We start from the raw sequence: 25,828 nt of genomic DNA on the forward strand, positions 1-25,828 counted from the left end.
CTCGCTCTCTCCTCTCTCGCTCTCTCCTCTCTCGCTCTCTCCTCTCTCTCTCTCTCTCGCTCTCTCTCTCGCTCTCTCCCTCACTTCTCTCTCGCTCTCTCTTCTCTCTCGCTTTCTCTCTCTCCTCTCTCTCTCTCGCTTTCTCTCTCTTCTCTCTCGCTTTCTCTCTCTTCTCTCTCACTTTCTCACTCTCTTCTCGCTTTCTGGCTCTCTTCTCTCTCGCTCTCTCTTCTCTCTCTCGCTGTCTCTCTCTTCTCTCAGTCTCTCTCTTCTCTCTCTCGCTGTCTCTCTCTTCTCTCTTTCAGTCTCTCTCTTCTCTCGCTGTCTCTCTCTTCTCTCTCTCAGTCTCTCTCTTCCCTCTCTCGCTGTCTCTCTCTTCTCTGTCTCCTCTCTCTCACTTTCTCGCTCTCTCACTTTCTGGCTCTCTCTCTCTCTCTCTCTCTCTCACTTTCTGGCTCTCTCTCACTTTCTGGCTCTCTCTCACTTTCTGGCTCTCTCTCGCTTTCTGGCTCTCTTCTCTCTCTCTTCTCTCTCGCTTTCTCGCTGTCTCTTCTCTCTCCTCTCTCGCTTTCTCGCTCTCTCTTCTCTCTCGCTTTCTCGCTCTCTTCTCTCTCTCGTTCTCTCTTCTCTCTCTCGTTCTCTCTTCTCTCTCGCTCTCTCTTCTCTCTCTCTTCTCTCGTGCTCTCTCGCACTCCCTCGCTCTCTCTCTCTCTGTGAAAATAAATAAACATTAAAAGGTAACTGTGCTTCGATTTGAGGCAAGGTTATTCAGCAATATTGAAAAAGTAACTCTCAAGAATGGTACTACAGAATAATTGATTATTTCTAAAATGTAAAAGCACTGGGTTTCAACCATTTAATTTTGAGAGAGACAGAGAAAGAGAGAGAGAGAGAGAGCACAAACAGAGGAGGGGCAGAGAGAGGGGGAGACATAGAATATGAAGCAGGCTTCAGGCTCTGAGCTGTCAACACAGAGCCCAATGCGGGGCTCAAACTCACCATCTGTGAGATCATGACCTGAGCCGAAGCTGGACGTCCAACCAACTGAGCCACCCAGGCGCACCAACCACCATAATATAATTTAGTAATATATAACATCCTCAAGCACTTAATGGCTGTGACAGTTTGCTCATCTCTCTAGTGGACAGCACAGGACGACCTACTAACCACACAAATTTGTCATAAGAAAATAAATCTAAGAGTATACTTTATTTTTAAGTATAATCACAAGGCTACTATAAAGCTTCTGGTCTTTTTTACATGGATAACTAACCTGTTAGAAGAATTAAATGGAATCAACCAAGACCTCAATTCATTATTATTTTACCCAATATTCTTCTAAACTAATACATTTTCACCTTGTATATTCCATACATCATATTCCAGCTGTTAATCGGCCCATTTTTTTGTAAAGAAAGAAATCACTTAATTGGGAAAAATATGTATCAACCTCATAATCTCTTTTTCTAATACTGAGTTTTAAGGCTTTCAGGTATTTGCAATTTCTGGGATATCTTTTATACTTTTTTTCACAGTTAATTCTACTTTGAAAGCAGTAAAATGAATGAAAATATTCCAGCTATAAGCAACATATGCTTTACTTTCAAACATTATCACTGATTTAACTAAAACCTCAGAGACTTTGAAACTATTCCATTTCACTTATTTTTAAAAGTTTATTTATCTATTCGGGGGGGGGGGGAAGAGAATCCCAAGCAGGCTCCACACTGACAGGGGCTCAAACTCACAAACCTCAAGATTATGACCTAAGCCAAAATCAAGAGTTGGACGCTTAATCAACTGAGCCACCCAGACACCCTTTTATGCCATTTTATTATCATTTTCCATCACAATTTAAATATTCAAAATGCTTTTGATTAAAGCTATACCCCTCTGGGATCAGTCAGAAACACAGATATCAACTATGGAACACTTTAATTACTCAAACATACTAATACCTAATTTACTGCATCATAGCTGAGTTTACTTAAATTAAAAACAAAGGGGCAACAAATTGGTTTTCCAATATATTTTCCTTCACAGTCTAATGGACTCCTAGCGATGATATACCTAGAGACATCATCCACAAAATATTGTATGTCATTCAGCACTAGAATGTGGTGGATGCATTTCCCAGCTGTTTAAACAATTTAATGCCCCATGAGTCATTCAATATGATTTATTGTGACTGTATAGGCCTAAGATGGTATGTTTCCCCACTTAGATTAAAAAAAAAAATCCGAGTAAAATAACTGAAAAGAAATTCCCAGTTATCTAGACAAGGGTTATACTCAAATGCTCCTGAACAAATTTGGTATAGAACCTCATCACAACATAAATCTTGAATAACATGATTAGATTATACTTCTGTATTTAAATTTCATAATCAAGTGAGAAACTACATTACTTAACTATAACAAGAAATAATATTCATTTTACCTTAACAAATCAACTTCTGTGAGATAAAATATATAAATCAACTATTTTCGATGAAGTTAAAATTGTCATAAATTATGAAAGGACATGAAAGATTAGTACAAAATGCTAAATTATGGTAAAGGATAAATCAGGCCATGGACACACACAAATATTGTCTTTAATGTTCTGGATGTCTTCCTATTGTCTAAGTGGGTGAATATGGGACAGTTATATCCAATTATTTCAGTCATCCAAATGACTGAAATGAATCAACACAATCAAAATCACATCAATTTGTTACTGATTTGCTCAAATTGTCCTGAAAATATTTGGTGTTCTATGCTATCTGAACTGAGATTAATGTAGAAGACATCAAAGAGACACAGTAAATTCCTATTTCCTCCCTCCCTCCCTGTCTCTCTCTCTCTCTCTCCCCCCCCCCCCCACTTCCCCACCACCCACCATACCACTGTTAGCTTTTCAGGCTACTGGAAAGTATTAACATATTTATTTGTTTGGGATTTCTGTTGGGACAAGCAATTTGAAAGTTCTCCAACAGAAAATAAAATATTCCAACAGTATTATCTTAATGTTAATATAATCATCTGTAATACAGTGTTAATGCATTATGTGTATCCTCATAATGTTTGTATACTATCACTGGTAACTGTTTACTCATGTAGTAAGTTTTCATTTACTTATTTTGCTGTGTATTACTTTCATGTACAAAGTACTGCCTCACTGTCCCTTAAAGATTTGTTCTCTACTGTAGCAGTGATAAAACTAAGGATGTCTCCAGACACTCTGGTCGAGTCAACTTTAACTCAAATGCATTAAAGTATATTAAAGTGTCATTGGGGGGCACCTGGGTGGCGCAGTCGGTTAAGGGTCCGACTTCACCCAGGTCAAGATCTCGCGGTCCGTGAGTTCGAGCCCCGCGTCGGGCTCTGGGCTGATGGCTCAGAGCCTGGAGCCTGTTTCCGATTCTGTGTCTCCCTCTCTCTCTGCCCCTCACCCGTTCATGCTCTGTCTCTCTCTGTCCCAAAAAATAAATAAATGTTGAAAAAAAAATTTTTTTAAATAAAATAAAATAAAGTGTCATTGGATAGTTAAGGCTAGTTATATCATGTATCCGCCCATGGAAAAGAAAAGTTGTAAAAGAACCTCTTTTTTACTTTTAGATAGCAACAACTTGTAATATCTCTAAAGGCTCTCTGCCATAGACAATAGTCTAAATCAACTAAAAAATGTACAAATAACATATATTTTATTAGGTCCAGGATAAAACCTAAAAATAGTGAAGCATATCCTAGTAAGTAGCCTTACTCTAATAACATGCAGGCTAGGAATATGTTGATCACATTTCTCTGGACGTCTCTATCAGCCATCAGTTTTCCTAAAGCCTCATTATGTATCAATGCTAGTGCCTGTCCTAAGCAATACTAATACAAGTATATATTTAAACTATTTAACAGCATTTCCCAAACTCCTTTGTTAATAGGTTGCACTCAAGACACATGAAGTAAACGAGATGTCAACACTAAATTTGCTAATGTACCCCATTTCTTTGCTAATATGACACCATTTCTAATTTGTGCATTCCAAGTACAATCCATTGCAGTTCAAAATTAAAGAAATATTTTCATTATTATTACATTTAACACTATTAAATGATATAATTTGGTTTTAATGATCAAATTTTAATGTTTCCTTAAAAAAGAAATCCTGGGGGCGCCTGGGTGGCCCAGTCGGTTAAGTGGCCGACTTCGGCTCAGGTCATGATCTCGCGGTCCGTGAGTTTGAGCCCCGCGTCAGGCTCTGTGCTGACAGCTCGGAGCCTGGAGCCTGTTTCAGATTCTGTGTCTCCCTCTCTCTCTGACCCTCCCCCATTCATGCTCTGTCTCTCTCTGTCTCAAAAATAAATAAATGTTAAAAAAAAAATTAAAAAAAAAAAAAAAGAAATCCTGGAAAAACTAGTCTCCTGCTGATATAATAGGAACATTATTTTGCTATTATCATATCTGCATAAGCAGATGATCATACTTTCCATTTTCCATAACAAAATAACTAGACTAAAAAATGTTTTTCCAAGAAACTCACCATTTAGTTTTAGATAGCAACAATTTGTAGTATATCTAAAGACTCTCTGCCAGAGACAATGATCTAAATCAACAAAAAAATTATACAAATAACTTATTTTGTACAAGTTACTTTGTCATCAAAAACACAATGGCTGTTTTTATTTACATGTACTACTAAAATACTTTTTTTTTTAATATGTGGGAAAAAGAACATTTAACACTGCAGACAGTTTGGTTCTAAAGAATCTGAGACACTTATAATAAAAATTTCTAGTTCAAGTCCTATTCATGGGGAACACCAATAGATACCAATCTCATTACAGTTTCTGGAAGAAAAGGTATTCTACAGTAGGTTCTAGATAAAAATCAATCCAAATGATACGAAATGAATGTGCATGTGTGTAAGAAGTTCTAGTTATTTCAGTCAACAATATCCTTCTAAATTTGGCATAGTTTTTCTCTTTACATGTTAACTTAGCATAAACCACTTACTAATATTTCTTTTTGTTAGGGAATCAAAATGTGATGGTTTTAACAAAGATGAAAGAAAAACACCACTTGCTCGAACAACAGATATCCAAATAAGAGGCCTTAAAAGCATTCTTCTCTTTTAGGTCAAATGCTACATATTTTCCCTTGATTTTCTTTTTCTTTCTTTCTTTCTTGCTTGCTTGCTTGCTTGCTTTTTTTTTTTTTTGAGGGAGAGGGGGGAGGGGGAAGGGGAGGGAGACAGGGAGTGAGGCTCCAACAAGGAGCCCAACATGGGGCTGGATCCCATGTTCAATCCCATGACCGTGAGATTATGACCTGAGCCGAAATCAAGAGGTGGACGTTTAACCAACTGAGCCACCCAGACGTTCCTCCCTTGAAATTTTTTAAAGGCTAATAAACTGCATACATATAAAGTTAGGTCTAAAACCGTTCATTTCAGGAGTGTAACCTTCCAAAACGCAGTGCTTATTCTTGGAAAAGTAGGCTCTGAAAACAACTGAAGAGTGATGCAGAGATTAGCCAAGCAGAAAATACAATCTGTGTCACCATCTTCATGAAGTTAAAATGAAGTGGATTAAAACCGAACTAATTGGTTTGTAAATGTCATTTTGAGGTTACAAATATTTCTTGCAAGCCACAGTGTTCCTCAAATTTGACTCTCATCATTCATTTTTCAGTCCAAAGTTACCCTGGTAAATAAGTGAGGGCATTTCACATCATATTGTATATCCCAAATGGAAATGATTTAGAAAAGTAATATGCAAAAGATATCTAGAACCAGCACAATTTTTATCCCCATTTTTTGTATTCCTTTAAAAAGAACATCATTACTTTGTTATTCACATGGAAAAGCTGACAAAGCATTCTCTTAATGCAGAAAGTGCTGTGTGGATTGGCAAACAAACTAATTTGTTGAAACTCAGGGAAGCAAACAATAATTGTGGGTATATAAAACCCACAATGCAAGCACTAAGCATGTCTTACAGGGAAATCGTGACAGAAAGTGAATCGTCTGATTCACAATAGGATATATTTTGAAGGAGATAAACCTTCTATAACTATGAGCCTAAAGATGCATAAATTATTAAATAATTTTACCCTAGGAGTACTTATTTTTGCATATGTTAACATTTAAACACACCAGAAACAGCTCCTGAAATTGCTTATGCTAATGCTTACTGCTACTCATTTTAAAAGGCAATTCCTCTTAAAACCAAACCTCAGGCCTCAAAACACCAGTTAAAGCCAAATAAAATATACCAAAGTCAATATATGCAAGACATGAAAACCTCCCAATTATACTTCAATGACTTTTTAATTTATAAATCAACCCAATAAACAAAGCATACATTTAAAATTCTAAACACATTTTTGGCAGGTATTTCTTAAGCCAAATACAACTTCAATCCCCCCAAAATAAAAATCTCCCCAAATATAAAGCAAAATATTTTATTAACCTCCTAAGAAGTATATTAGTTATGAAATGAAAACTGCTTTGGAGAATAGCTGACACCGTTATGTATAAGCTAAAGAACCAATATGTGTTTAAATAAAAATATGAACATCTCAAAGGTAATTACCATACAGAGCATGAAAGAAGTCCATGAATCTCCCATGTGAGATACACTGAACAAAGTGTTCTAAGTCTTAGATTCTTAGAAATGCTATTCTCTCTTTTGCGACTAACAAATGAGTAAATAAAAATCCTTACGATTCAGTTAGTATTTTTTTTCAATTATCACTGATAACACCTCTTGAAAGATATTGAACAGTAATTTTTAAAAGCATACTTGGTTATTTCCCTAACACAGTGGCAGGAAGTGACAGAAATCTAAACATATAAGATTTATGTTGAATCCTCATCCTACTGACAGCCATAAATAAACTGTAATAAACCATTTCAGGAGACAGAATGCTCTTTAAAATGGAAGGGAGCCCATCAACAGAAAGGGTTTTCAGCTCAAAGACTTTATTGGCAAAACGAAACCATAATCAGGGGTTTGATCTCTATTAATCAGTTTGTATTCCATGTTATATTTGGTTGACATTGAATTGTTGTTTGAGTTATTATAATGCTCTAGAGGATATGCATTTCAACATGTACTTCTCATTTAGGAAAACGTATGGAAATGGGTCTATCAGGCTATTTTATGCTATAAAATACATCATTTATGCAACTGCCCTTTTCTGATTACAGGTTTATCAATCTTGTTCCTGATTATGATGTGGATGCCTATTTGGTGTCCCTATTTCACTGATTCAAAGGAGGACTTAAGATCAAAAGCCATTTTGTCACTTAACAAGAAAAAATTCATTTAAGCCTACTCTTACTATTTTATGAAAGGATAGGGCACATACAAGAATAACTAGAGCATATATCCCAGGTAACGGGAACTGGTTGCCATGTATGGATTAATGAAAAATAAAACACTATTAGCAGGCGTATCCTTCAAACCCATACACTGTACCTTTTACGCGTAGGGGTTAGAGTTCATATTTTCATTATGTCTGCCCTTATCTACCTCACTGGAGATATTAAAAAAAACATGTAAATCTGTATGGGAGTCAACAGTGAGGTAACCCTCCCCCATCCTGCAAAACAAGGAAATAAGATTGATACAATTTCTGCCTTAGAGCAAAACCGGGGCTGACCGGGGCAGGAGGAATGCTAATTATCTACTGAAGCAACAAAAAGAGTTTACAGGAGTCAGTGCTAAATTATGCATTATTTAAAGCAGAAGAAACATTTCTAATGAACTTAATCGGATTTCAATCTCACAAACACATCTGTGTTATTATCAATTTCCTTCCCAAGTACACGTGCCTAATAAGAACAATATATTGGTCAATTACATGTGACTATTCTGGTTCTTGTGGTAGTTATGTATCTCATTTAAAACGACTGAATTTTCATTTTGATTGATATATGCGTTTTTGAGTTTAAAATTACCCCTCCCCCCAAACACACACACAATATGCATCTGCTGTCAATAAGATGAGACAATCACGTCTGCAACACAGATGATTAGATTCTAGTTGAAGGTAAGTTCACTGAAAGACTATCCTCTGAAGTGTTTCTGGGCTTTTCCTGATGAGACCTATCACTACCACTCGATCTCCGCAGTTGCAAATGATTCGATATTCCAAAGACCGTTTAATTATATAACCCTACCCAAATACCAGGTTGTATTATGTCACAGATATCAATCCCACTGATACTGCTTCTCCAAATTCTGGTTTTAAAGTAGGGTAAAGCCTCAGGGAAGTGAGAACAGAGTGTACAATTTCAAACAAGTTGGCAAACAAAAAAAGTGCCTCATAAGCCAGAAGAAAAGCAGAAGTCAAGAATCATTATCCCTCTAATGCATGTGTGTGCAAAGTATGACTATGTAGCACCAGAGATAAGGATGCTATTTATTTAAGCATAATATAATGAAAACATAAATACAGTGCTGCCTGTCAATTTAAGAAGCAGAAAATGAATAACCATCCAACGGAGGACTTCCCCCAGAGTGACAAATTATAACAGAAGCAGTGCCAGGAATAGATTTCCTCATTTAAACAGTAAACCATGTTGCCTTTTATAGAGTATATGAATGAAATTGGCAAGAGTAGCTAATTAATTATAGCTGATTAGTCTATCAAATCTCTTGGTAGAATAAGCAAAACATGAACTTTTTATAACTATTTGGAGTCAACATACTTCAAACGTAGTATGCTTCATCCATGAGGCATATACATTCTAAAGGGTTGGAATTTTTTTCCTCAAGTTTCACACTTTAAGATAATGGTATTTTGCGAACTAAAATCATGCAGGACAATTCAGAATATAATGCAAGAAGAAAGAGTGTGTTAAATACATCCAGGATACAGAAAAACGTACCATGCATAGTTTCTCTTTTGTGCTTAGTTTGTGGAAATTTTAAGTCTGACATGATAAATATTAAACTACACTAAAAGCCATGGCACTCGAGAAATGTACCAACCTTCAGGATCCAGCAGTTTCTCTATGCCTAATTGGTATTTGGCAATGTTGAACGCATGTTCCAGTCGTTGTGTGGCTGACTGCTGGCAAACCACACTGTTCCAATCAAACAAGTCTGGCCTGAAACACACACACACACACAAAGACAAATAGAAATCAATTTACAATTTTCCACAAGATTCTGATTTTTAATTGACAACTCATACCCATCCCCCTTAAGAGTTGAATGTTACTCTTCATTACCCCTCAATAAAGTGTTTCATTGAAACAAGTTGGAATTTTACTTGAAAAACCTGAAGAAAACAAAGGGGAATTTATTCTACCTTGTCAAGCAACAGAAATATATTAATCTCACCTAACCTCAGAAATTTGAGTGCCAGCCATGTGCTGGTAACTTCCAATTTTACAAGCCTAGCCCAGACCTCTTCCCTGAACTCCAGACTCTAGATTCATCTGCTTATTCAGTATTTCTATGTAGAGTCATCACAAGACTCAAGGCTCCAAAACTGAACTTGTAGTATTCAACCTCATCACACCACCCCAAACCCACCTACTTCTCTTATAGTTCTCCCTTCCTCAATAATCAACAAGTACAAACTTGCAGTGGCTCACACAGAAACTCTGGAGTCTAGTTTGATGACTCATTCTCGTACAACACTTGGTTGGAAATGTATCCAGAATTTGACCACTTGTCACTATCCTTGCTGCCATCCCCTCAATCCAAACCACCATTTTATCTTGCATGGATTATTTAGTGCATTAACTTTCTCATGTCTCCCTTACTCCCACCCTTGCCCTTGTTAATCTATTCTCAGCAAAGCTGCCAGAGTGATCTGTTAAAATGTTTCATCATAACCTTCTTTTCAAGTCCCTGCTATCGGGGGAGTAAAATTCATTGATTTAACTTTGACATACCAGGCCCTACATGGTCTGCCTCGCCATTAACTCCCTGATTTTATTCCTTGCCTCTCTCCTCACATTCCTCAAAGAGGCTAGGTAGTTTCTGTATTTTCATGTACTGTTCCCTCTGCCTGGAATTCTCTTTCCTCAGACACTGACATGGCTCACTTCTCTACTTCCTTTATGTATTTCCTTAAAAGTCCTTATTATGATTATGATTAGGATTGTTATTCCCTCCTCTCTCCCCATGTAAAACTGCTCACTCCCAGGGTGCCTGAGTGGCTCAGTCAGTTGAGTGTCTGACTCTTGATTTTGGCTCAGGTCATGATCTCACAGTTCGATAGAGCCCCACATCAGGCTCTGCGTTAAGAGCACAGAGCCTGCTTGGGACTCTCTCCTTCCCTCTCTCTGCCCCTCCTTCTTCTTGCACTCTTTCTCTCTCCCAAAATAAATGGAAAAAACATTTAAAAACAAATAAATAAAATTGCACACTTCCTAATCAAACTTATACATATACTAATTTCCTATCCATTTCTTTCTCATCAGCACTTACTACTGTTTAATATTTTATGTATTTTAACCAATCTTGTCTATGTATCTGTTTCCCCCACTAGAATGCAGAATAAAGGTTTTTTTCACTGCTTTTGTTCACTTCTGGAAACGCAAGCCTGACACATAGGAGATGGTCAATAAATACTTGTTGACTAAATATTTGTTGATTCGATAAATTTCGTTGACATGGAAGCAGCAAATGGATGACAATATACTATAAGAATATCAATTTACTTAATAATAGAGAAAACAAAAAGGAGTATGAGAGGGAATTCTTATCCTTTAAGGGCTTAAAACCTAATAAGGAAAAAATACCCACATCATAATAAGTTAAAATACATCGTAAATGTGAAAAATAGAAAAGGTTTTCTAAAATCTGAAGAGGTCAAGAAATTTTTGAGGCTTAAGGGAATCTTCAATCATGGTTTGCAACGAGATTTAAGAAGTTTTTGAGAAGAGAATTCTGAGTTGTAATGATATTTAAAAAATCAAACTTCCTACACCAGAAAAAAAGCAGAATGTGCTTAGTTGGTCAAAACTCAAAGGCTTGCCTCCACAGAGAGATCTTTACCATTGAGAAGCAGTGGGAGACGGGGTTAGGAAGGGGGACTGGGAGGAGGTTGAGAAAGGTCTTGGCCGTTGAAGGAATTACCATTTACCCCTACAACATTGGAAACCACTCGTCAACTGATTCTTCACCTTTTCTGGATCACAGACACCTTTGAAAATCTGATGAGCACTAGAAAACGTATATCTATACAAAAACCCCTGTCCGTATCTTTAAACATACTTTACATAGAATTTTAAGACAATGGGGTCTGTCAATGGACTCCTGCCTCAGAACTCACGCTGTACAAGGTAGGAAATTATAAGGATGGGCTTAGCTGTTATTTTCAAAAACCATAAATGAAAATAAACGGACAATTCTCTCATTGGACTCGCATTTCCTTTTCCTTTCTTGATGCTACCCTGATTAACTTACCAGAATTTTGTTCACTTCTTAGCAAGTCTAACCTGCCCTCTCTACTCCATGTTACCCAAAAAAGCTATAATACTTGAAAACTTGAAATTTGTATAACCTGCGAGCTTACTCGAGTGTGGAAAGACTATAAGAAATAACAATGATAGGGGCGCCTGGGTGGCTCAGTCGGTTAAGCGTCCAATTTCGGCTCAGGTCGTGATCTCACGGTCCGTGGGTTCGAGCCCTATATCGGGCTCTGGGCTGACAGCTCGGAGCCTGGAGCCTGCTGCGAGTTCTGTGTCTCCCTCTCTCTCTGCCCCTCCCCTGCACTCACTCTGTCTCTCTCTCTCGACCAGTATTTGCTTCATCACATTGTTACCCAGGGGCTATGGACAGAAATGAGGTGAACAGGAACACAGAGTGAGGTGTACGTTGCTACAGAGGTTCCATTTCTTTGGATGACTGTTCAGTGTGTAGGCGATCATCGTATTACACAAGAAAGTAAAAGATTTAAAAGAAACATCTCCGTTCTTTTCAAAAGAGAAATCATAAATTCTATACTATTTGCAGAAGTTTTAACTTCACTCTGAAATCTCTGCTCCACCTTCTTTTCTCCATCCTTCAGCAATCCAAGTGGAAAAGAATATAGGTAGGAGAGTGTGAGAGACTAGTTTTCTCACCTACAGTACAGTCAACAGAGTTAAATGAGTATAATGAAAAAACAGAACTGCTTCCTCATTCTAACCCTTTTTTCCTTCATCCCCTTCTCCTCTTGGTCATGAACTAATCACCTATTTGAGCCTCAGTGTGTTCATTTAAAAAAGAAGGAAATGTACTGAATGGCCTTGGAGGTCCCCTCTAGTATTAAGATTAATCTGTTTTAAATGATTAAAATTCATCATGACAATTAACACTGTAAGCAACTATGATCTCCAAATGCATAAAGAATTGTAAGACTAAGCAAATGCAGAAGAAAGCCGCACACCTTCCCATGCTAACCCAGACCTGAACTCGTAGATAAGAACGTGTAACCAAGGATTACCAACCTTTTGAGGAAATGAACATCTTGAGTAAGATAACAAAGCCCAGTAGATAAGCAGAGTCCTCTGTAAATGCAAATTCTGGCTCTACCACATATTAGCCAAATGGTCTTAGGTAAATAATGCAACCTCTTTGTGCCTCAGTTTCCCATTATGTGCAATGGGACTAATTACAGTATCAAATTACTTTGACACTATTACTAATGAAGTATTACACTTTGATACTATTACTAACGAAGTATTACTGAGTTCTAAAGTTAATTGTATGTATGAAATAACAATACTGCATTTTCAATTTATAGGCTCATGCCAAGAACACCTATAACTTATATTTGTAAATGTTACAAACACTGTTGATGGAAAAATAATGAAACAGGAGGGTGGTGGGTAGGATGGGCAAAGGGGAATGAGAAAAACAGGCTTCCACTTATGGAATGAGTAAGTCGTGTAAATAAAAAGCACAGTCGGGGGAATATCGTCAATGATACTGTAATCACGTTATATGGTGACAGATGGTACCTACATTCGTGGTGAGTATAGTAGGAGTTGTGGGATCACTATTTTGTATACCTGAAACTAATGTAACATTGTGTATGAACTATATTCAGAGAATATTTTTTAAGAATACTATAACAAAATGGAAGGTGGAGAGAAGAGAGTGTGATCTTCTGTATCAGGTACTCAACAAATCTTGTCTAAACTTTAAAAAAAAATTTTTTTTTAACGTTTATTTTTGAGACAGAGAGAGACAGAGCATGAATGGGGGAGGGTCAGAGAGAGGGAGACACAGAATCCGAAACAGGCTCCAGGCTCTGAGCTGTCAGCACACAGCCCGACGCAGGGCTCGAACTCACGGACTGCGAGATCATGATTGGCCGCTCAACCGACTGAGTCACCTAGGCGCCCCATTGTCTAAACTTGATGAAACAAGGGGCGCCTGGCTGGCTCAGTCAGAGGAACATGTGACTCGTGATCTTGGGGTTGTGACTTTGAGCCCCACACTGGATGTAGAGATTACTTAAAAATAAAATTTGAAAAAAAAATTATAAACTTGATAAAAAAAGGTACACCAATACCACTTAAAGTATCGCAGGCAACAATTTTAAGAATGAAATGATTATATTGTAGTAATCAAATTAGGAAACAGGGATAAGAGATAATATTTGTGGGCTTCGCATTAAGAAGCAAATCCACCTCCTATCAGACATTAATCAGGAAATGAAACATGTAATTATGAAAACCATCAGAAAGATAAAAGTTGCTGACAGTAACCACTTCCAGGAAATGGAGGGTGACTGGGTGGGGTTGGGGTCACGAAGACACATTTTGTTTTGTTTTGCTTTCCTTTGCCCCCCACCATGTCTGATTTTTTTTAACTACGTCCTATGTTACTTCTTTGGTAATAAATTAAAATGATGGATTAGGAAGAAAATGTAATTGTAACATCATACTTACAGCAACTTATCTGTATATTCTGAGCTATTTCTAATGAATTACCATTTAGTATTCCTACAAAAGTAGAGTCTGGCCTCCACTTAACTGCACTGTAGTGGACTCTGTGTTTTCATATAATACTTCTCATTTCCTACATATTCAGATAAAATTTAGCCTTAAATAGATATAAGGCAAGCAATATCCTAACCTTTTGCAAGGCTCTTTGTCAATCCCTATGCTCTTTATTAAGTGCATGCCTTTGTTGTATATAGCTTAGTCACTCAATTATTGAAATCAGAACACCTCATGGCATTTCTAAGTGTACCAAAGACAATCACCTTGGAACAGAAATTTCAACCATTTTTTTCTTTAGATAAACAATATGAACATCTGTCAAAGACAAAAAGAAGACAGAGATGATTCATGAAAGAGCATTATCAACTGTGAGAAACCTCTTGAAAAGTAACTATGTTATGTATGAAAAGGTAGTTACTGATGATTCATTCACTATGACAAGAGAGAATATATAAATGATATTTTGAGAAAGAAAGAGTGGGTCAGGGACAGATGCTGCAGGGCAATCTAGAAATGTTTACTATATTACAAATGTATTCAGAAATCATGACATATAGGGGCGCCTGGGTGGCGCAGTCGGTTAAGCGTCTGACTTCAGCCAGGTCACGATCTCGCGGTCCGTGAGTTCGAGCCCCGCATCAGGCTCTGGGCTGATGGCTCAGAGCCTGGAGCCTGTTTCCGATTCTGTGTCTCCCTCTCTCTCTGCCCCTCCCCCGTTCATGCTCTGTCTCTCTCTGTCCCAAAAATAAATAAACATTGAGAAATCATGACATATAATATTAACAAATGTAGTGTGTGAACATGCTGACAGGACTGAAGTCTTCCACTTGAAAAGAAAATGCTAAAGAGCCAACAAGGACCACATAACCTGATCCTCGGTATTTCTGTTCATTTGCCAACGTGTACATGAACAGCAAGATCAATATGTTCAGGCCCTTACTGTGAAGCATGAGGCTGCATAAATCAGCACTGACTTATAATGCAGAATGAATGCCTCTATCCCTTCTCATCTAGCTGTATCGAAGCTATGCAATATTTTTCTTCATGTCATACTTAGGAAAAACAACGTGTTAACACTGCTTAACATGCCAAATGAGTGTGAGTTTGCCTCCTTTTGAAAATCGGGTTGCTGAGTCATTCACCTGGAAACCCAGTCTGGATGGGGTTAATTAAATCCAGCTGGAGCACGACACCTGACAAAGATGCTTATTGAGAGGGCATTTGTTCTTGGATGGAGCTTTACCATGAAGAAAATTTATATTCTGGACTTTTCTAGAAACAAGTTCGGCATAGGGAAATGGGAGACTCGTCAAGAAAATAAAGATCAAAGTGAGAAAAGATAAGCTGCATTGAAAATCAGGGCAGATGCAGTCCAGTGGCATTTCAAACACGGTTAATAAGGGAATGTATTTGACCCTGGGGATTGGGCCAGATAAAAGAGATGGGTAATAGGAAAACCAAAGTAGATATCCTTTGCACTCAATGTGTTATACGTAAGATATATATATATATTTTTTTATATTTTACATACATACAAATGCATTATTTATACGTATTTACCACGTTGTTTTGCTTTTTCTTGAACTGTTAATAATTCCTTTACTAAGCATCTTGATACAAGAAAAAGCAAACTATTTTGTTATCTTAGAAAACGTAATAGTGTTTGGAATACAGTTAAGAGTATTTGGTTCACTATAACACAATGAGTTCTTTTTATGATGACCCACACAACTCTCTCATGCTTTCCAGCAATTGCTCTGCTATTCCAGAGCAATTGTTTCTTTTGATATTCTCAACACTGAGTCATGGAATTGTGGTCTGCTCTTTGCCTTGGTTGCTAAGATGCTCAAAGCCTCTTTCAACCTCAAAATTAAAACACACACAGACACACAAATACACAGAGCCTTATGTATTTGCTATCTAAGTGTATATCTGACAAGAGAAATGTTACTTTTTCACATTATTAATCTGACGATAGTAATTAATTTTACTACAGCCATTCACATGAGATTTGGAACCACTGTAGCTCTGAAGTTTTGGCCCATACTAACAATTATTTGTGTAAAAAGACCAACTCCATTCTTAGCGAAGTTAGAATACAACCTTGATTTTTCCGGCAGAGTCCCAACTTCAAACATGTTGGCCCCCTCCTGCAACCGTATTCATGCTCCTGTATCTTAATATTTCAACCATTAAATGACATATCACATAAAAAACAGACTCTTCTTACTTAGGGCATTCCAATGGAGAGCCAGATCAATATGATTAAATACATTTAACATATAAACATGTTAAATAGTAGGAAATGAGCCAGAACGGCACTGGAGAAAAAGATTTAAGTCTCTAAATCAATACTTACAAAAATTAGTATCTCAGTAGTCGCCTTACCTATGACTGTGGATGAGAGCATTTAAAGCCAGACCATCAGACCAGCTGGTGGTGAAGTTAATGACATTAACCTGTGGATAATTACGAGTTGATTGTCGGACCCAGCTCAGGAGAATCTTTTCACTGTTGGTTTGTTGCAATCCAGCCATGATATTTTTCATTACATTTTTGACCTATGTGTGGAAAGAAATTTTCATGAGAAAATGCATTCCCTGAACAAGAACCACACAAACTTAAATGTAAATGTCCTAATCTTCAAAAATAATAGGAATTTTAGGGTCAATTAGTAGTGAGGAATAATAGATTCTACCAGGACAGAGTCCATTCTAATTAGTTAGGAATGTATTCTTATCGGTTGGTGTCACGATACGCCATTTATTGCACACGTTTAATATCACTCCCAGATTCTGCCACATTAAACTATTAATTCTGTGCTTTTCGAATTGCTCATCTTCTAACTTTCAGTGGATATGCTAGAGAAGAGTGTACAAAAACATCAGATTTGTTATCGACCAAAGGCCTAAAATAAGATTACTGGCTTTTTTTTTTTTTTAAGTTTATTTATTTATTTTAAGAGACAGACAGTGCAAGCAAGGGAGGGGCAGAGAGACAGAGGATCTGAAGCGGGCTCCGTGCTGACAGGAGAGTGCCTGATGTGCGGCTGGAGCTCAGGAACCGGGAAATTATGACCTGAGCTGAAGTCAGACACGTAACCGACTGAGCCACGCAGGTACCATATCAGTGGCTTTAAGAAAGAAAGAATGGCACAGTGGCTAAGAGAATGAGCTTACTGTCTTTAAACCTAGGTTCAAATTTTGCCTCTGCTATTAACAAATTGTGTTAATTGGGCCATTTAACCTTTTTTAGGCCTCTGTTTTTTATATATACAAGGCTGTTTTAAGAATCAAAGGACAGCTATACTAACATAAAATCCCTAGGTTTATAACATAACTTAAAATAATGCAAATTATGTGTACTGATCAAAATGAAAAACAGAACAGAATAAATGAGTTTGCCTTTTTAAAATAAATAACAAGAAAAATCAACAGAAGTAAAAGTATTTATCCCTAAAAGCTGTGAATGTATTGCCTTGGGTTTTGTTTTGTCTTTGTTTTGTAGTCAGTCTGGCTTCATTTGTTAAAGCTTTTTTTTTTTTTTCCAGGAAATAGATTCACATGCAAGAGAAGAACAAAAGTTACAAATGCCCAAAACATGGGTCCAAAACCTTGGCTCGTTTATGAGGCCTCTTGGGTCACGGGAAATGACACTGAAGAAGCCGCTTTAGTATTAAAAACTGTGTCACAAAATCCCACTGAAGATACATACACTGTAGAAGTCCTGAGGTGAACACAGAATACACATCTTACCTCCCCAAAGGTGGTAAGAGACCTGGCCCGGTGTCTAGAAGCAGATGCTGGTGGCCCCCAGGAAAAGAGTGTTTGTCTGGGCCACCCAGGATGCTGTCACTGTTATTTCACGGTTATTTCTTGATATTTTGGACCTGGTAAGCTAATCTATGAGCTTTTCTTTCAAACTATCTTGGAAGAGTCATGTCACCTGAAGCAGATGTGGTCTCCAAAAATGCGAGGTGTCACTTACGGTCACCGAGACCTACTCTCTCCTAGATGACAGGGCAAAGTCACTTTTCTTCCTGCCTCAAGAACGAAGAGGGACCCGGTACTCCTTGAACAAAAGAATCTTGGAAGGATCATTCTCGACAAGGCACCCGGCACGAGCAAGGGGCGCCAAATGCAGACGAAAACAAGTAAAGCGCCTTGTCCTCAAACCCCCACTCTCCCTCCCCCTACATCAAGAAGCGCTGCCTGTGATGGGGGTGACAAGGTTCCGTCTGCTTTGTCCCCTCGTGCTCCTTTTGCCAGAGAGGTTAAGGGCTTCGGGCTGCGGGGCAGACGTGGAGAGAAGGGGCTGAGCGTTCAAGAGGCCCTTGGACGCAGAGCGGGTGGGTGGCGCCGCAGGGCTGAGGGCCGGCAGCTCGGTCGGCAACTTCCACCGCTGCTCCTGGCGAAGTCACGGCCCCCGTCCCAGCACACGGTGTCCCCTGGCCACAGTCCAGTCACAGGGAGCAGGAGTAATGACCCGTGTGGCGCGGGTGGCCCCGGGCACTGGCAGGCCTTCAGTCAGACGGCGTCAGCCCTTTCTTCCGATGCCTTGTTGGCTGTCGCCTGCAGAGTCTCCCGGTGCGAGGAATTTGGCCGCCTCGTTAAAGGTCACGTAGAAGTCCCTCGCAAGCACGATGATGGTAAAGACGCCAGGGACCCCGTCTGAGGGCCAAGTCTGAGGAATTGGCGACAGCTGCAGTGGAGACGGCGAGGCAGACGAGAACGGCCCTGACACGGCGTCGGAAGTCCACCGTGAGCCAGCGCATGTCCTACCACTGTTGTTCGGCAGCAGGCCCTGGGCGAAGCAGAAGACAGCCAGCACGAGTCCCGCAGGTGAGCGGGCAGGAAGGCAGCTGCTGAGGAGGCCACACAGCAAAGGTGACAAAGGACAGCTCGACCCCGCCAACAGGAGGCAGCCTTTGAGCGAGCAGATACAGCACGCAGGCGTGAGGGCGGAGCCGGAAGGTCACCAGGCTCCCAGGACGTTTTTTGTTTTTTTTTTTGGTCAGGGTCAAGGTTGGTGGGCCACAAGGTGGCTGGCTGCAAGAGCCGAAGCTCCGCCTCCCTCCCTCTCTCCCAGAAGCCGGAAGGGAAGTGGAAACCCAGACCACGGAGGAGAAAAAGGCCAGATTCCTGGTTTTATTTTTATTAGTTCCTGTACATTTGATTCTTGCCATGGCTTTGTGCAAATGCCGTTCAGCGGGTTGTCGTATTTCATTGCTTCCTTCCTCTAACTTGTCTCATGCAGAAATCCGTTCTAAACATTTCTCTAGATTTCAAGAATGCAGTGACACCACATTATAGAACAAACTGTCTACATAGCGTAGTAAAGGCCTAATTATGAGGCTACTTTTTAAATAGAAGTCAGGCCCCTTATATACCTGAAGGAAGTATCTAAGTAAATGTGATTAGTTTTTACCACCAAGGGCTTTCCTTTTGGAAAGCATAAGGTCCATACACTACCAACATGTGATCAGATGATGAATATTTATTGTGTATTCTAAATATGACATTTTATTTTGCTTCCTCATCCATGTAGAAGTTAACCAAGGCCTCAGGGGAAAATACATATTTTAACATCTCCAATGTTAGTCATCTTTTTATGAAAGAGTCGATGCAAATTTTAGGATAGACTGCTACATCTCACTTTAAAATACTTGAAAAGGATTTGAGATGATGCTTTGTAAATGTGGTAATGATGTGAAGATGTGAGATCTTTGCATATATTTATCACTATCCCTTGATAGCTAAATCTATTATTTAGAGGCAGATTATCCAGTTTTCTTAATTCCATCCTGACCTGCTTATTTAGTCAGTTACTCAGTGAGTAAATAGGTCAAAGAGTTATATAAGATGTATCATTTTTCTCACCATATTCTGAAGTTATCAAGTGCACAACCTCCATGTAAAGTGATTGCAAGACATGTACTCTGTGTCCTAGGCTGAACCACCGTTGGATTCGGCACCTACCAGCTCAGTGGTGGTGATTTGCACTGATCAGGCAACCCTCCCATGATGAATGGGATCCATTTGGAAAGCGCTTAGCCAGGCTGCCCTCTATGCACAAAATGTTACAGGACAACACAGTATTCCAACCAAAACTCCTTTAGCATCATTATGTCATTAATTCAGCTTATCAGTCTCAGCCCCACTGGTATTGTTTCTACTTGGGTGCAAATGTTGCTAAGAAAAAAATAATAATAAAGGTCAATGTGAGATAATAAGTTCTTTTCCTACATAAAAAACAATTACTCAGAAATCTTTATTAAGGACCAACCTTCAGACACTGAGCTGGTCCAAAGGTGAGTCTTAAAGGAGAAAACTTTCCCACCCTTAGGACTTAACAGTCCCTAAGAGAGAAAATCAGTTTAAACAAATGTGTGTGTGCGTGCGTGCATACAGCTATACATCTGTTTTCAAAAGGAACAAGTTGAAATGTCATTGAGCAGTGGTTTCAAAAAATGACTAGGAGTTAACTGGGCAAAGAAGCTATGACAGGCATGGAGGTGCACCACCAAGAGTGTCCTTCAAGGAAAGGCTCCTTGCTCCATCTGTGAGTCCTCTCAGGGACTACCTGATGTTGGAGAGTCCTGTCACCTAAGGTCAAGCCCTTCCTAGGGCAGCCCGCATCTAGTAACTGCTGAAGAAAATGGTTTAAACGCTTAGCCATATCAGCCTCACGCAGAGCGACACTCAAGGATTATTCCAGCTCCCAGTTCCACATGGGGTGCAATACAACTGTGGCTGGGTGTGTATCACACCTCCAGCTCTTCTCGCTCTGGTTACCTTCTCCCTTCCTCAGGTGCAGGTCCCCAAAGCATGCCTTAATTAATGTCCCGCCTGCTGAATTCAATGCTTCCTTCCCAGAATCCATCCTGTGACCAAAAGGAGTTAGAGTGGAGGAGCAAGAGTAAAAAGGGGTAGGGACAGTCTTTTACAAGGGAAGGATGGTGTGTGTGAGGACCAGAGCAAGACCTGTCTTGCACACAGAGCATTAGGGAGGCAGGAGTTTACAGCAAGGGCTTTCTTCAGTGCCAAAACCATCTTTATCCTGTATGATGTTCAAATAGTAAATAAATACTGCAGGCTAAAGTCGCCCTGGATTTGAGTTTTTCCTTTGACTTAGCCAGCAAAGGTGGGGACATGACCTCTGATAGCACACCACTGTTAGCAAGATACGTTTGTATCTCCAGCTGGTTATCAGAACTCAGCTGACCACCCTACAAAGAAAGGTTTGCACTTTAAAAAGAAGGAAGGGGCCCCTGGGTGACTCAGTCAGTGAAGCGTCCGACTTCAGCTCAGGTCATGATCTCATGGTCTGGTCCGTGGGTTCAAGCCCCGCATTGGGCTCTGTGCTGATGGCTCTTAGCCTGGAGCCTACTTCGGATTCTGTGTCTCCTTCTCTCTCTGCCTTTCCCCCACTCACTCTCTCTCTCCCTCTCTAAAATAAATAAATTTTTTTAATCTTAAAAAAAGGAAGACATGTGGCATATGTCTACTTCGCAAGTTTGTTCAATGGTGCTTATTCCTCAATATATTATTGAAGAAAAATATATTTTTCCTCAATTATTTTCAGGCTAATGATTTTATTTACGTGGAAACTGGAAAAACAGTGACAGGAGACACACGGTAAGCATTCCTCAGCTTTTACAAGTTCAAAGGGAAGTCCTCCATGGCACTATTAATAACATAGTATGTGGCACTGGAACAAAAGATTCACATCTTTCCATCTCTTAATGCCATTCTCAATCTGATAGACCAGGAAAGTACATTAGGTTGGCCAGAGTGTCCTTTGATCTCTGCTGATATTCAATGGCTTTTGTGACTACTTAACAGGAAGGCAAATATATACTCTCTGTGAAAATACCTTCTGGGATTCATTGAGTTATGATGAGGAGTATTGAGCAGGAGGAATTTTTTGGAAGTGAGTTTAGAAGTTTTAAGAGAACCAAGCAGGGTGATAGAAGACAGAGAAGATAAGGAGGCAGAGGCTGAGAAGAGTCTACATCCTTGCAATCACAACGATACAGTGATTCAAGGACATAAATGCAAGACAACAGACTGTAAGAGAGGTCTGAGATGAGGAAAGACTGCAAAAGCACTCCTTTTGGTATTCCAGAGTGTGAAAGACCCTCCACATGCTAATAAAAAAAATAAAAAAAAACTGCACAAAATCACAAACAATTGAAAAAGGTACAAGGGTAGCTGTGAAACTCTATCTTGGAGTGAGTTCAGATGCAGTGGGAAAGGGTTTTGAGAAGATAAGAAAGTGAAATCATATGAGAGACAGTTTGGATGAAAAATACAATTGAAATAGCCATTTGGGACTCCGTGCATGCCTTACTTCTTCTGCTGGCTTTGTCACGACCAACATATGCTCTTGTGCAACTTAAAGTGTCTTCTGCAAGCTGGGGTCCCTCCATGAACCATTTGTACCAATGTATCAATTGATACAACCAGTTGTGTCTATACAATCGATAGTCCATTAGAAATTACTGTAACAATTTTACAGGTCCTACGTATGTCTTTTGAGTTTAATGATAAAATGGCGTGGGTTTGGGGTGTCTTTTTATTTCATTTTTATGATGCTTCAGTTTTACTATAATATGCATACAATGGAAAAGAGGAGGAAAAAAAAATTACTTTCCTCAAGGTAAGTTTGTGAAGTTCTGAGCAAGAGAAGTAAACCAGTTTGGTGAGGGGCCCGGTGTTGCCTCGCTGGTTCTATTTGATACCATCCCTATATGGAAAAGGCCCAGAATTGGGAATCTTGGATTCATTTGAGGTTCTTATGGTCTGTTTTCTGTTGTCATCCACTATGCTGTCTTCAATCTCTTCCCATATTGCTGTGAAACAGGATTGAGCCTGTTCAGAGTGTTTAGAATAGAAAGATATGGGGGTCAATTGGGTCAATATGGGAATCAATTCATTTGCTGAGGTGGAAAGGTACACCTCTGGTCTCCATACTGACTCTAAGCAGGACCAAAGTACAATTCAAGTTAAGTCAACCCTACTAAATGAAGTAGTGATACTTGCTACAATAATAAAGATGAACCTCAAAGATTATGTTCAGTGAATGAAACCAAATATAAAAGAACACTTATTATATAATTCCACTAGTATGAAATTTCCAAAAAGGCAGACATATAGGAACGGAAAGTAGATAAATGGTTGCCCAGGGCTGGGGAGTGGAGTGGGGAATGACTATGAAAAGACATAAGATTTGCTTTTAGGTTGGTAGAAGTGGGCTAAAATTAGATTGTTTTAGATTGTTTTGATAGTTGTACAACTCTGTAAATATCCCCAAATCTTGGATGGATTGGGTGGGGGCTGTTCCTTTCTCAAAATAATTTGAGAAGCACTAGGCAGGAGAACTAAACCAGTTTGGTACACTTTGAATTTTATACATAGAATGAGTAAATCTATGATATATAAATGACATATCAAAAAAGTTGTTTTTTGAAAAATTAATCACTGCTAGTAAAAACAGCAGACATCTCAATTTTCCTCCAGATTCTTAAATTGTGAGCAGAAAACGCCAAGCAATCAAAATTATTTATGATACACCTGTAGTGAAAAGAGTGTACTCTACTGAGTGCTTTACAGATATTCTCTCATTTAGTCCTGTAAGAAATACACATGTTAATTATTATTTTTTCTATTTTAACAGTGAGGGAATTATGGCCCAGAAAAGATGGCATTATACCCAATGTCACTATAAGATGGTAAGTGAAGAGGTTGAAATTTAAGTTCATGTTGCTCTGACCGAAAAAATATATACTCTTTTCACTAAACCAAATGAGTTTTGATCTGTTTTGCAGAGGTCCAATAAATATAGGCATCAGAAAATATAGGCATTCAGAAAATATAATCAATTTCAAAATCAGATTATAAACTCATATATATGTATGTATAACATAAATACAGATAATCTTATCCAACTAATCTTTTATTGGAATTAATTTACATTGAGAAATAAAAGATTTGCAAAGTCTCATTCATTTGGTAGTGGTTAATAGTTTTTATAAAACTATGTAGATTCGCTCACAGGTTAGTTATAGAAGACACATATTAGTGAAAAATATTTTTATTAACCTATTGATTAAACTTCTCTTTTTTGTGTCATCTCTACACAATGAAATAAAATTTAGAAAAATATTCCTGCGAGTGTTCTAGAACCTGTTTTATAATCTGCTGATCCTTCACATCTCAAATGACATTAACTGTGCCCATTTAAAAGGCAGTGCTTTGGAGATGGGCTTTGTTCTGTTAGAGGTATACATGTTTGTTTTGCAGGACACGGGCAAACATGAAAGGAAGATCAGCAACATTTTACCCAAAAAGGAAACAGTCATCAAGATTCTTACCTGCCAGTGGAGGATTATATTCCAAATCAAACCAAGAGTCAGTTTGTGATTTCCATCTACTATGTCAGTGCTTCCAATATTCACTAAATCAACCTGTTAAAGATAAAGGGAAAACGTTTGAAGGAAAGAGACAAAATGTCTATTTGGAAAGAAAACAAAACTGGAAGGTAATTGCATTTAGCTATTTTCAGAGCCTAAACAGTATTACAGCTTTTAAAAAATAATCCAAAAATGAAACAAAATGCATTTGTAAATGGACTTTCTGTAACAAACAAGTGCCCCCGAACACATTTACAAAGAGATAGGAAATGAATGTACTTTTAGTATATAAATAGATTACTGCAGATTAAAGTGGCCAATCAGAGTATCTCCAAATAAAATGTATAACAATGATAACTCATAAAGGATGACTAAAATTAAGATTTGCTTCCTAATAGAAAATTGAAACTCAATAAATAGAAACTCCATCTGTCCTTCAATCTTGCTTAGAGGAAGGCTATTATAATTAGGGGTGGCTGCATTAGACTAAAATGCCGTTGCTTTAGAAACAGATATTAAAACTCCAATAAATAATGGAGCTATGGTAAACTCAATTTTCTCAATCCTGTACTGGGAATCAAAATCTGGCAAGGTTTTATTCTATTGTATTGATTTATTGAGAGAGAGAGAGAGAGAGAGAGAGAGAGAGAGAGAGAGAGAGAGAAAGCACGAGCAGGAGAGGGGCAAAGGGAGAGAGAATCTTAAGCAGGCTCCATGCCAAGTTCCAGCGCAGAGCCCGATGGAGGGCCCGGATCTCATGACCAACCGTGAGATCATGACCTGAGCTGAAGTCAAGTCAGACACTTAACCAACTGAGCCACCCAGGTGCCCCAGGTTTTATTTTTCTTAAGGCAAATCCTATCTCCTATCCTTTATGCTCCTGATATTTTTACGTGGAGTCAGATTAAATGTAAGCATCAGGCAAATGGGTGCATGAAAAGATGTTCAACATTATTAGCCATTAGGAAAATGCAAATTATAACCACAATGAGCTAGCACTATACATTTATCATAATAGCTGACATTTTAAAATAGTGACAACAGCAAATGCTGATAAGGATATGGACATAGTGGATCACTCATGCAGTGCTGGGGAAAATGTAAATAGTACAGGTACTCTGCAAAACATTTTGGCACTTTCTTGCAAAACTCATCATGTGCTTAAGCATGCAATCCAGCAACTGGTATCCAGGGCATTTATCCCAAAACAATGAAAACTTACATTTCTACAAAACCCTATGTGTAAGTGTTCACACCAGCTTTATTTATAACAGTCAAAAACAGCGATCTGGGAGAAGAGCCCAGGTGCCCTTCAAGGATGACTGGTTACTTAAGCCGTGGTGCATCTACACCATGCAATCCCACTCTGTGATGAAAAGGAACAAACTGTGGATACAAGCAGCAACTTGATTGAATCTCATGGGAATTACCCCAAGTGAAAAAACAAAGCCAATCTCAAAGGCTAAGTAACATTAA

General features: G+C 38.7%; 1 protein-coding gene across 1 annotated transcript in view; it reads right to left on the reverse strand.

Moving 5' to 3' along the window:
* DMD (dystrophin) overlaps positions 1-25,828 on the reverse strand; it is a 2,039,083-nt gene that overhangs the window by 1,638,159 nt on the left and 375,096 nt on the right. Inside the window, exons 5-7 of the mRNA XM_040468816.1 lie at positions 24,314-24,406; positions 16,327-16,499; positions 8,978-9,096 (exon numbers count right to left, since the gene is read on the reverse strand). Of these exons, the coding sequence (XP_040324750.1) occupies positions 8,978-9,096; positions 16,327-16,499; positions 24,314-24,406 (385 nt within the window). The remainder of the gene's footprint in view (positions 1-8,977; positions 9,097-16,326; positions 16,500-24,313; positions 24,407-25,828) is intronic.

This window comes from Herpailurus yagouaroundi, unplaced genomic scaffold (assembly GCF_014898765.1).
Source record: "Herpailurus yagouaroundi ecotype Mexico unplaced genomic scaffold, PumYag 67793, whole genome shotgun sequence".
Classification (NCBI taxonomy): domain Eukaryota; kingdom Metazoa; phylum Chordata; class Mammalia; order Carnivora; family Felidae; genus Herpailurus; species Herpailurus yagouaroundi.